The sequence below is a fragment of the Parasteatoda tepidariorum genome, chromosome 1 (assembly GCF_043381705.1).
Source record: "Parasteatoda tepidariorum isolate YZ-2023 chromosome 1, CAS_Ptep_4.0, whole genome shotgun sequence".
Taxonomy (NCBI): Eukaryota; Metazoa; Arthropoda; class Arachnida; order Araneae; family Theridiidae; genus Parasteatoda; species Parasteatoda tepidariorum.
The window spans coordinates 76,413,871-76,427,420 of NC_092204.1; the positions used below are offsets into that span (position 1 = coordinate 76,413,871).

The 13,550-nt window shown below is 26.3% G+C and overlaps 2 protein-coding genes across 9 annotated transcripts in view; both read right to left on the minus strand.

The window, feature by feature from the left end:
- LOC107453483 (dystrophin-related protein 2) overlaps positions 1-13,550 on the minus strand; it is a 276,867-nt gene that overhangs the window by 175,528 nt on the left and 87,789 nt on the right. The gene's annotated exons all lie outside the window — the stretch shown is intronic.
- LOC107453463 (single-stranded DNA-binding protein 3) overlaps positions 11,006-13,550 on the minus strand; it is an 81,232-nt gene continuing 78,687 nt past the window's right edge. For all 8 annotated transcript variants that reach the window (XM_071182758.1, XM_016070307.3, XM_071182757.1 and 5 more), the window contains 2 exons: positions 12,609-12,718; positions 11,006-11,467 (listed from right to left, as the gene is read on the minus strand). In XM_071182758.1, coding sequence (XP_071038859.1) covers positions 11,438-11,467; positions 12,609-12,718 — 140 coding nt within the window. In that variant the 3' untranslated portion in view covers positions 11,006-11,437. The remainder of the gene's footprint in view (positions 11,468-12,608; positions 12,719-13,550) is intronic.

Sequence of the window (13,550 nt, forward strand, 5' to 3'; positions counted from 1 at the left end):
GATCTGGCATTCTCCTCTATTTTTCGGTTTTCAGAATATCCATCTAAGTCAGGGTTTCTTAACCTGTGGTTCATGAACCCCTAAGGGGTCCATGAGTCATATTTTGGGGGTCCACTAACTACTCATAATTTTAAAAACTTCTGTAAGCCTACCCATTGCATGTAAAGCGATCTATGGCAGCTATAATTCCGTTTGCCACGGTGTATCTTTGCGAAGCGGGATTTTCCACACTCGTGACAATAATTACAAAACATCGAAATCGATTGAATGTTGAACATGATATGCGCGTTGCTTTGTCGAAAACTATCCCCCAATTCAATTTATTAATTAAGGAAAAGCAGCAGCAACCTTCACATTAAAAATTTTAATACTATTAAAATAATAAAATTGTTTTCTTGGATGGTTTTTGCAATTATTTTTTTCACAGGGAGGTGGTCTGTGACTTCTTAAAAATTTTTAAAAGGGGTCTATTTTACCAAAAAGGTTAAGAAACATTGATCTAAGGCGAAGTTTGCCTCTTTCTCTAGTTCGTATAAGCTTGGCTAGAAATAGTTTTCGGCAGTTTCGATCTGCCTGCATTCTAACCAAATGTCCAACCCGTTTCATCCATTGGATTTTCAAACATTTCACAAAATCAGGCTTTTTAAAGATTTTACATAAGTATCGAAATTGTTCGCCTTCGCTATAAGCCGTCCACTTTGTTTCCACCAAAAAATATTTCTTAGGACTTGCAGTATAAGAACTATATAAACTTAGGAAGAGTTTTATATATATAAAAAAATAATAAATAAAAGAAACATGGAATTTAATATAAATAAAAGAAAATCGTAATCAACTCAAATGAATGACATAAGAATTTGAAGAAAACGTACATTCTCAAAATAAACGTAACTTTTTCCCCACAGATTTGCATTCTTGATTCTTAAAATACGTGAAGTATTCGTAATCTTAAGAAGAAAAAAAAGTTTATAATAGCTCAATCAGGAGAGTGATTGAAAGTTAGAACCTATAAATGTTAATATTACTTTTTGTGTGTATTTCAAAATTTCTCGAGAACTTTCTAAAAAAAACCCAAAATTTTTTGCATGATTATAAAATTCTTTTATTTGAAGATTATTCTTTAGAATAATCCATTTTATTTAAAAATAATCGAGAAAATTTTGAATTGTAAGAAGCTTTTATATCCTTTGAAAAGAATGTAATTGTAAATAGCGAAGTATAAAATTTAAACGAAATAGAGTGAATAGTTTATGAAATTTTGTACCTCAGACGAACGATTTAGCTTCAAATTTGCCACTTACCATCCTTTAAAAACATATATTTTATAAAAAATTTTCTTTGGATTAATGAATTTTATAACTGTGAGCAAAAATTTCTCCGATTCGGTTAATCATTTATAGAGATATGGCGAAATACACAAAAAATTAAATTAATATTAAGGAGCCGAAATTTTCGAACGCCGAAGAAGAGCTGGCTTTTAAACAGATTCATATTTAAAAAATTATTAAATTGTTTCGAAAAATCGCAAAAATTATCGAGATTTTCCACTAATAATGCCCTCCCTTTCAAAATTTTTTCTTTTCTTGGTTGAATAAGTTTGATTTTAAGGAATTTAAAACGTCATTACTTTTGAATAATTTAAATATTGGTAATAAGTTACATAATCAGGTTGTTCAGTCCAAAACTGCCGGTGAAATCCTCTATTTGTTTACTTTAGGTTAAAATTAATGAGCAATTCTAAATTTTTTCTTTTGAGAAATTTTAGATAAAATATTAAAGCTTTTCATTATCAAAAAATTGTAAAATTTCGTGTTGTTTTTATGATTAGCAGAAAGGGTGCTGGCTGAAAAAGAATTAAACTTAACAATTATAAATAACTGTCACAACAGTTATGAAATTAACCTCTTCTTTAAAAAGTTATTTCATAGAACAAAAGCCTTCGAAAAAGCAAAATAAGCTGCCAGAATTTTACTTTCCTTTTCATGAAAAAGCAAAGAAACTAACAAGCAAATATTGTAGGAAAAGGCAAACCCAAATGTTAACTATAATTGCATAAAAATAAGTTGATTTATGATTATTTTGTGGATTATTTATGGTTCTTAGTTCTGGGTAATATAGAGTTAGTATCTAAATTGTTTTTTTAACAAGAAAAACTCAGTTTAATAGTACGATCTTTCTATATTAAAAAGTCGTAAGAGCCGGCGTAGTCTTGGGTGTTTAATTTAACGTTACATTTTGTTTGCTCCAAAAAAACTAAAAGAATTAAAAACTTGAAATTACAATGGTGTGTAAAAAAAATGTACATGGAGTACAATGGGAAAAAAAAACAAACATTTGTTTATTAGCAGTTATACTTGTAGGAAAAAACACCACGCGGGGAACTCTACAGGCAGCAGGAATGTTAAAATTTGACATGCTGCAGAGTTAAAATTTAACTTGCTGCAGAAGCATGTTTGTTTATGAACTGATCACTAGATTTTTCTTTTTTTCGAAATTCTAATTTATTCAAAAATTATTGTAATTCTAATGTTTTAAGTTTTTGTTTTGCCGCGCCAAAACTTTAGAAACTTGAAATTACATAAGTGTGTAAAAAGAATTAGATGAAGTAAAAAAGAAAATAGTATTTCGAGAATTATCAACTGTTAATCTTGAAGTAAGGTGAAGTTTTACTCCGATCTACCCTAATTAGGGCATATGGAAAAATATCTGACCCGTCGCCGCGATAGATCCGCTCAGGTTCGCACCGGCTGTGCTGCCCGAGAAACCTTAAACTTGAAGTAAAAAAAATTACGTCGGCCGATCTACTGCCTGTTGAAAAGCAAATACAGAGTTGAAGTTTAGTGTGCTGAAAGGGACATTTTTATTTAAGAGAATTTTTTTCTTCTCAAAATTCCAATTTGTGCGAAACATATTGTAATTTTAAGTGCTTTCATAATGAATTTTTCCCCCCACTTTTTTTGCTTTAAATAATGATTATTTATCCATATTTGTCGCAAAATTTATCTCTCTTAAGAGCATCATTTTATTAGCTCATGCTTGACTTCATGTTGTCAAAAGTAATATGAATAAAAAAAATATTAAAAAAAAAAAGCATTCAGATGTTGCCAGGTTCAAATGATAACATTTATTTGGAAATTATTTAATACTATAAATGCCTCAAGAGAGATAAAATCGTTTACAACTTGAACTGTCATAAGGTCATTTTTACAGATTGTTAACAAGTAATATTGCAACTCATTTATTACTTCTTATTGTGCCACACAATCTATAATCCTAAGTTAAAAAATTATTTTCTTCAGGCAGAGTTGATTATTTTTCAATTATAAGTAATCATCTATATTGTTATGATTAACATATTAAAAAAATATTCTTACACAACATTATAATAATTGTAAATTTTACAAACAAAATTATATCTTTTCTTAAAGGGTGGAATTTTAAGGGGAAAAAAAATGACTGAGAGACGACCACAGGGGTTAGCATGCGGAGTCTCCTAATTTGCTAAAATGTGTTAAAAGAAATCAGATGTTTAAATTGTGTAATAACTTAAAAGTGTTGTACGGTGGTGTAACAGTTAAAATATGTAATAAAATAACAGATGCATCCAAATAACAGTTGTGTTTTAATGAATACTTGAGCATAGTGGTTTTTTTTTTATACACAGGGAACAAAACTGTTATAGAATTTCAACGAATTATCAAAACAGATATAGTTATGCAGAATAAATTTGAAAAAATTAAATGCAGGATAAAAACACAGGATTTAAAAAAAACCACAGCTCAAAAAACTTGGACGCTTAGTACAAGATAAGACAGAAAACAATTCACAAGTTGGCAATTTTTTTTCTTTCTTCACAGAAACGTGCAATAAAAACAAATAATATAATACTATAAACAAATCTTTACTAAGTACAATATGCTTTTGTATTTCCACAGCCTTCCAAAAATAAACAAAATACTTGAATTTTTTTTTTTTTTTTACTTTGAAGTAAGGAACCAGACATAAGTTTTATGAAATAACTGAACTAATAAAATTAAGTTCTCGTAGTTGAAAGACAATGATAAAATTTACAACTGAATGATACATGATGCCTTTTATTAACAAAGTCAAAAGTAAACTTAATCTTTACTTTTCTTATAGTTATGAGTAAAATATTTTTTACAGTAAATAGCCTAATATTACACTTCAGATTTTGTACAACTAAGATACAAACTACTACTTCTTAAAAAATGATCTAATAATTTTTTTACAGACAAAAACTAAAATTATAAAATTTGTACTATTAATTTCAATTAAACTAAAGAAATGTTAATTTTTTTGATAACTCCCCTTGTTCTTTACAATAAACAGAATGATAAAAGTAATAATAATAATAATAATTAAAAAAAAAAAAACAAAATAAAAAAAACATGCACCTAATAGTACGTTTAGAGTTAGATTAAAAGATTTGTTAGTCAATTTTTCACTTTTTGATGTATTATAATTTTTAATGCTATTTATTTAACATGTGAGATTTAGGAATTTTCGGTTTAGATGAAAATCAACTGACAAATTACAAGTAAACACGAACAAAGTATTTTTAGAGCAGCCAATAGATTTTAAATTGTAAAAAAATATTTTTCAAAATAGCATAAAAATAAGCAATAAAATTAAAATTTTTATAAATGCATTTGATTGCTCCAAGGGCAAATAAAAGAAAAATCTACTGGTGTCCTGAACAAAAAACTGTAGAACACTAGCAGGTAAAAGACTAGTCAGTAAAAAACTTCTTATGAGGGTCAGAGCCCACCCTGGGCTGCTGTGTAGATGAAAAAGAAAACAAATTAAATGGGAAAAAAAAAAAAAAAAAATTCAAATCTAGNAAATGGGAAAAAAAAAAAAAAAACATTCAAATATGACGAAAATAACTAAAAATTAATGATGAGAAAAATAAAGAATTCTACACATTTAATGCACTTAAATAATAAAGACAAAAACAAAATACATAAAATAAATTTTTTTTAATTTTGATTAAGAAAAAAAGGAAAAAACTTATTTTATAAAAATAATAATTGATAAAATGATAATTATATTTTAAGTAGGTAATACATAGTAATTTTGAAACAAATACAGAACTTTGTTTTTAAGGATCATGAATCATTCAAGCAACTTTTTGTCGATTCAATAATACACAACTACATGTAATTGAGCGATTTCTGTTACTATGGATTAAAATCTAAATCACAACCATTAACTGCAAACTATATAACATACACTCATTTTGAGTTATAACAAATAACCAAAACCTAAATTTGAATAGGCAATGTTCACCAAAACCTTTCTTCTACTCTAATAATAAATAAAACTGATTAGGTATAGACTTTGTGCGATTCCTTCAGTTGAGTTTAATTAGGAAAAAAATATATATATTTAAAAATAAAATTAAGGAAACAACAGCAATGAAAGTGAATAAATAATTATGACTTTATGAAAGTAAATGAAGTTAATTAATCAGGGATACCAATAGAATAACTAACTAGGGAAACTTTAAAAAGAAAAATGTATAGAAACATATTTCACATAAAAATTTATATTTAGCTACAAATCTTACACATTATTTGTATCACACATTGTGAACAATTCAGTTTAATATTATAAGCCTTAAATAATATATTTACGAGATTACGTTGTCATATGAGAATACGAAAACTATTAATTATGAGTTTGCAATGTCAACTGTAGAGATTTATGAGATTTACTAAAAAATGATTGTTACTTTGAAAGTTGTTATTTTTTAAAATTTATAATATTATACTTTAAAGATGGAAATATTTTTTAGATCCACGAAACAATTGTTGAATATTGAAACAAAAAATAAAAAAGGTTCAGTACCTATAAAATTTTTCAGTGGCATTTGAACAAAATAGGAATAAAAATTTTTAAGATTTTGAGAATTAGAATAAAAAAAATTATAGTTTTAATACTAAATTTTAAAAATTCAATTGTGGTCAAAATAAAAAGGAAATTTAGCAGCCATTGGCATCCCAAATAAAATAAATTATATTGGTTTTATAATTATAACTCATAAATATTTTCCTTGATGATTCTACAGCAATTGAAATTGTTCAAATACTCAACATTTTATAGAACAAGAACATTGAATAGATACAGTCTCTTCTTAAGAGATTAAAAATATTATTAAGTATTAAAAAAAATGTCATTTCATGCAGTAATAAATTTTTAAAAAAAAGAAAAAAGAGAGTAATACAAAACAAATTTTGAGCAACACAAGATAGTTGAAAAAAAAAAAAATCTATGTACACGTATAATGTTAGCACATTGTTTCAGATTCGGCATGCACAATGATTTGTAAAATCAAAAACTTGGTATACTTGTATAAAATCAATTCGTCAGTTATAAAAGTTATCAAAGATCACAATTCCGTGCAAAAAATATATCACACTCATTAACATGACAAAGAAAAAGGACATTTAAGTAAAGATAAACATGAAGTGAAGCTTTTCGATGATTGCAAAAATTGTTAACTTACTTAAAAAAGCAACTCAACATTTATTCTCAGAAAATAGTCGAAAATAAAAAATGAAATTACTCCACATTTGAGATTCTTCTAACAATTGTATTAACTACTTGTATTTTTTTTTAGTTTAAAACATTTAAAGTCTGAATTCATAAAACCACTCTCTTAATAAATGCGCCATAAGAAATTTTAGAAATATATTTCTTAGAAATAATGAATGCAGTACAATAAAATTTTAAAAATTATAAAATTGGAAATTGATTGTTATTAAAAAAGACATCATTTACCTTTAAACATACCATTTTATATAAGCTGTGAAATACTAATGCATATACAATAATAATAATATAAAAAGCTATGTTAAAAATCTTAAGCTAAAAACAACAAGAGTTAAGATTTAACTCATAATCAAAAAAAAAATTTTTTTTTCCTTCTCTTCATTACTTAAAGGGAGTCTTTTTCTTCGTATTTTATATTTAGATTTAACATTTTCTTTACAATTAAATAACATGTAAAGTAAAAAAGTTGTGAAATATTTCCTTTACATTTACTATTAAATAACATGTAAAGTAAAAAAGTTGTGAAATATTTCCTTTACATGAATCTGTACAGGCTTTTAATATTAAAAAAAAAAAATCCTTTTAAGGATATTACACATTCAATTTTACTTTTCATAGAAAGTTAAAAATTTAAAGTCTAAATCTTTAGGCTTTAAGCGTAACTAAAACAAACATTTTAGAGCTAAAATTACATATATTTAAATATAAAACGCTTATATATTTTTCAACATAAAAACAATTGATTTAAACAAGCTAAAACAAAATCATTGTAAATAAATAAAAAAAAGAGACAAATCTACCATATTTTTAGTTTTCAAAAAGAATTTTCCACACTACATCTTCACATTTAATTGATAGTTATAAAATTAAAAATCAGACATTTCAAGTTTTTACCACAACTGAAACAAATATTTTTATATTTACTTAGTTAATACAAGTTTGGAGTTTTACAGAAATTACATCAAAACAATAAGCATGCAGGATTTTGTATTAAAAGTAATAAGTAGAAGTGACAATTATTTTATAAGTTGGTAGGCAATAATTATGCATAAATTAAAGTTTTAAAACAGTATAATAACCAATAAACATTTAATGTGATACAAGACTCCCCTTAAAAGTACCAATGAAAGATTTCTTTACAGAAAAAGAAGTTAAATAATTTATAAAAAGAATACAGATTCTACTAAACTTTTTCTTCCAAATGTTTAAAGAGCGCCCCAACAACAATCTGGAATTATTTTTAATATTATTGTTTGCTTTAGAAGCTTTGACATAGAGACAAACACACATAACAAACAACGGATACGTTCAGACATTTGAGCGATTCAAAATTTAGCACTGCTTTTCTTTTCAAACACCTCCTGTTGAGGTCTGAAACATTTATGATTACAAAGGTTGATTGTGTTTTAAAGTTGACTATTTGTAAGAAAGAGAGCAAATAGGTACTTGAGAGGAGAAAAGTTGATAAAAAAAATGTGATAAAAAAGAAAACATATAGATTCAATGTTGACGGTATAAGAAACATTAAAATACAGTAGAATTTTGTTTAGCTTAAGCCAACTTTTATTTTGTGTGTTAGGAGAAAAAAATTATTAAAACATTTTTAACAATTTACAACAGTTAATTCATGAAAGAAATCAATGCAATTATTTGTTTCAATTTTCTTTCTCCTTTTGTTTCTTGTAAGTTGTTCGCTAAACCTAGATTTAAATTCATAATTATGTTGCTAAAAAAAAAGAATTTTTATGTATAAAAACTTTTATAGTTAGAATACCCATTTAAGGGATGTTAGTGAATGAGAAAAATTTATTTCCAATTTTTTTTTGTTGAAACATTACAACATCACTTAGAAAACAATTCGGGATGAAGTATTTTAATTTACACTAAAATTATAGCTGAAATTTACAATATTTATAAACAGCGCTCAGAATGGTAAATTTGAAAGAAAAATTTAGATAACTTGCTTTATATTATATATACTTTATTACTATTATAAATATTTTCAATTTAAAGAAGCTGATCTCAGGTAATCAAAATTCTACTGTACTTAACCAAAATATGTAAGACTGAAGCACCATACATTTCTGCTTTAAATATACAATTTTCTAGCCAAAAATATGTCCTTTTTAATATATTTCTTTCATGTTTTAAACAATGCATAGTATTAAACAAAAAAATAACTTAAAAAATAGCAAAAGGTGTCAAAAAGCCGCTTTTTGTTCTAAAGAAATGTTCCAAAAATGAGTTTCTTTGGCACAATATGAAACTTATTATAAAAAGAAAATTTTCACCATTAGTAAAAATTCTGCATCTTTTACATTTTCTATACAACCAGAACAAAATTAAATGGCAAAAGAGCAGCATGTGCAAATTTTGTTACAAAATATGCATCAATTGGACCTATGGTTTAATAACAACAAAAAATATTTAAATTAATAGGAAAAGAAAAAAGTGCTAAAGACTGTGCCAGTGTTCAAATTTACATTGAGCAATTTTCTTCTCAAAAGATATCCTAAATATATACAAAATATTTCAAAACAACAAAAAATTAACAAAAAAAAAATTATGGCTGAAATAATGTTTCTAAAAATGAAACCACACCAATAATGAATCCTCATTATTTTAAAGACCGAGATAGCAAGTTAAATAAATAAATAAATTAAAAAAAAATTGTTATACAGAGTTTTTAAGATAGCGAGGAAACAACTCTTGCAAAACCAAAAATGCCAGAATTGAAGTATAGTAATAACATGTTCCATGTCTTGTGGATAAAATTAGGAATATACTGAGTTCTTGGTTCAAACACAAAGTAATATATATACAGTAAAAATATAGATATTAAAAGAATATCCATTTATGGTTACTGCTCAGTATTCAAATAATTGTTAACAATAAGAATTTTTAAACTTCTAAAAGTACATATATATATATANATATATATATATATATATATATATATATATATATATATATATATATATATATATATATATATATATATATATATATATAATTATTTGTTTCCACACAAAATAATTATATTTCACTTCTAACAAAGGACCAAAAATTTTTTTTCTTCACGTATCTAGACTTTTTTTAAATGCTCATAAGTTACAGAACTTAATGCTTAAATTTCCAGATTCATGATAATTTCCAACATTAACTTGTTAGTAAAAACAATATTAAAAGGAAAGAGGCTTCATTTGCACTAATACTTTCAATAATATTAAAATTGAAAAATTAAATTAAGGAAGAGTACAAAAAAACAGGGGGAAAAAATTATTTGACCCTTCTAAACTGGTTTTATCATAATTTCCCTGATCTTTGCACCGGGGGCATGCATTTTATTTTTAATTTTCTAGTTACCCATTACTCTTATCCATATTTAAAAGAGTAATTATTTTGAAAGAAAAAAAAATCAGACTTTTACACATTTTAATTCAGTTCTTTAAAATTTCCAGATTAATGAAATTCTTTGATTTTTTTTTTTTAAAATCTCTTCTGTGGTCACTTGGTGTGTAAGTTACGAAGTCAACCAAGTGATACTATATCAAATAATCTTTTGATAAGATTAATAAATTTTATCCACACTTGAAGATAAGGAACATGTTAAGCAAGTAAAATGTAACTAGTATTAATTTAACTCTATTTAGTTGATCATATAAATAATAATAATTTCATACGTAAGAATATTTTCATTAGCTCTCAAAGTGCATTCGGTATTAAGAATAAAAATATATTTTAACCATAAAAAAAATTTAAATTTAGAGCTGCAAATATCATTCACACAGACTCTCTCAGAATACACAAATTAAAAAAAAAATCATTTACAAGGATTCTTCTTTTCATAAATTTCATCACACATAAACTGTCTTTAGCTCGGTGATAAAAATCATATGTACAGCAAATGAAGCAAATAAAAGAAATGTTTTGGCTTTTTTTAATTTTTTTTTTAATCCAGAGAGAAAAACTAAGAAATGCTCAATGAGATGCACCTTACTGAATAGTTTAAATATGTGACCCTGAATTGTGCTCCCTCCCTCTTTTGAATTTCAAAAGACGAGCAACAGAGGAAAATAGCAAGAAATGCAATGAGAAAAAAGGGACACCAATGTTTGGTATTTGAGGTGAAAGGGGGAAAAACCTATAGATAGTTGCTAACATTTTTCTGTACACATATGTGAATCTAGGGCGTTTCTTTTATTTTCACATGAATGTCCATTTGCCTTAAGATACTTTGCTAAAACATAGCAGAGAAGAGAAGTTGCAGGAGATGCAGAAGAGAGTCCTTGTGTATGCATTGAATTTTTCTCTCTTGTCATGATAGTACATTCACAAAAGGCATAGTAGTCCTTTTGTCCTTTACTCACGATAGATTTGCACAAGCAGAGAAAAATAGTCTGATTATCATTTCAAAGAGAAGAATGACTTGTTTGTTTATAAATATGATTTTTTAAAGCCTTTGCTTCATTTTGTTTAAAAAGAAAATTAATTAATCATTCCCTTTCCTAACCATCTCAAAACTGAGTCGGACAAAATGGATCGGCAACACAAAATAATCCGCACCGGACTTTCAACGGGTAAAAGTGGAATGATTAACATTTTGACGAGAGTTGAGCGTTCTGGCACCACTCTTGAGGATAGCACATTCATATATTTCTTGAGCACCCAAAACTAGAAAAAAAAAATTTGTAGAATGCAGGCCGTGTACAAGAGTTTGCAGTAGGTCACAGAACACGATGCAATAACAACGGTGCAATGCATCTTACAAAGTAGATTATTGCCTGAACGTGAGATGTGAGTTGGTGTATATAAGCTCTAAATTTTTTTCCGATTCCTTTTTCTCCTGCAGATTCTCTTATTAGGTGCTACGACTTGGGTCAAGCTGATACTAGATTGGGAAAAAAATTGCATGTTAGTATAGTTTAAATAAAACAATCAAAAAGTATTTATTAATAAAAGTATTTATTATAAAAATAAAGTTTTAAAATATCTGAGTAAAATCTTATTCAGAAACTAGAGAGTAGGAGTTGTAAATTTGGATGGGGAAAAAAAGTCATTTTTTACTGATGGCAAACATAGATACAGGCACTTTCTTTGTACAAATAAATATGTTTCAGTATGAGGATTAATAAATAAGCGAAAAATTAAAATTTAGTGGGAGAATATCATTTGATGTAAGAAAACAATAATATTATTTAATATTTAGAGGTGGTAATTTTTTACAAGAATGTTATGTTTTGCAAACTTTACAAAAAGGAAAAAAAAGCATTTAAGAAATATTTAAACTGAAAAACTGTTGCTTCTAACTGTATTTCTAAACAGTTGATTCTTTGTACTTCGTCCCCAGAAGACAATGCACAAAGGATATTAAAAAATTAATTTACTTTAATTATTGAAAATGATAAAACTTCTTTTTTATTTTAATGCATTTGATTATAACAATTAGGCTCATAAATGCAAAATTTATTACTTCTCTAACATCCTACACATAATGTAACATTGGTAATATTTCTCTTTCAAAATACAAATCAAATACATTCACATAAGAATAAAATCAAACTAAAAAAAAAAAAAGAGCACTAATTTTTTGAATTAATGCTCTTTTTTTTGAATTAATAGCAGATTGAAGTCTTTCAAACACATAACTATAGGTGTCTTAAATTTATTTTAACTGCAATTATTTTTGTTCACTCTATTAAATAATTTTTCTCCATCATACAAAATTAGTAGTTAAAAAATATCAATTTTAGTCCAGTTTCTATACTAGATAGTAATTAGTTTTAAAGAAAAATTAAGCCAATTTGAAAAGTAAAAGGTGACATTAAGTTAAGATTTGACCATTGAGAACAATTCATAAAAATAAATTTCGTGCAAATTGAGAATAAATCCTTTGTAAGCTTATTTAAAAAATAACCTAAGTTTAAAACAAAATAATTTCAATAATTAAATGAGAAGTTTCAACACAATTTAATTAAGCTCTTTGTTATTGCTATAAAGAGTAAAAAAAAAATAAAATAATAATGCATTACATTGTCTTGTCCATAACTTGGAATGCCATAATCGCCCATTTGAGGTCCATCTTCACGTGGTGTACCTGGCCCGGTGGCAGGAGAATTTTTCATTCCTTCCATTCCATCACCTTAAAATCAATGAATATCTTAAAAATATATGTTACAATAGACATTGAATTTTATGCTATCTTTATTTAACTAAATCTAAGAAAACATTTTTTCCCCTTCCAGATGTATGTATCTAGATAAGATGTACAATCAGGTGGAATGTCTTAAAAAACTTCCTTCGCTCTACTGAACTCAACAATCAAAGAAATGTAGTGTAGACGGGTGACAGAAATTCTAAGTATATCTTTAATTCTCTTTTTACTTTACACAAATAAATTAAGGTTGGATATTTACTTACTTGGCAGTATCTTTTGTAACATATAAAATGCAAGGTGGTCACCAAATTAAGCATTGCTTTAAAGGTTGTTTAACTGATTTTGTGTAAATTAAGTTAAGAGAGTTTGTCAGCCTTACCCAAATTAAGTCTAATAAATGACAAGAGAATTTTAAAAGAAAGAAAAGAAAAAAAAACTCGAAAAACAGGCAAATTAAAGAGAGATGGATGAAATAATGGCTGAGGCACTTATGCACCAACTTTATTTTTAATCTCTCTCGAAAGGCATAGAACTGTCATTACGAAGAACCAGGTTTCTATTCCTGGTAGTGACTTGTAGTTCACTCAATTTAAGTTAAATAGAATTGTCAGGGAAGTAAAACTGATTATAGTGTAATGTAGACCACATTACTACTATCATGTCATATATTAGTCTTGAAATTGTAGAAACAGACATAGGATTGCTTTACTTTTTTATAATCTTAAATTACCTATTCAAAATTATTGACCACAAAATTTTATTGCTTTATATATCGGGTGAAAAAATCAATAGGGATAAAAAACACCATCAAGTACTA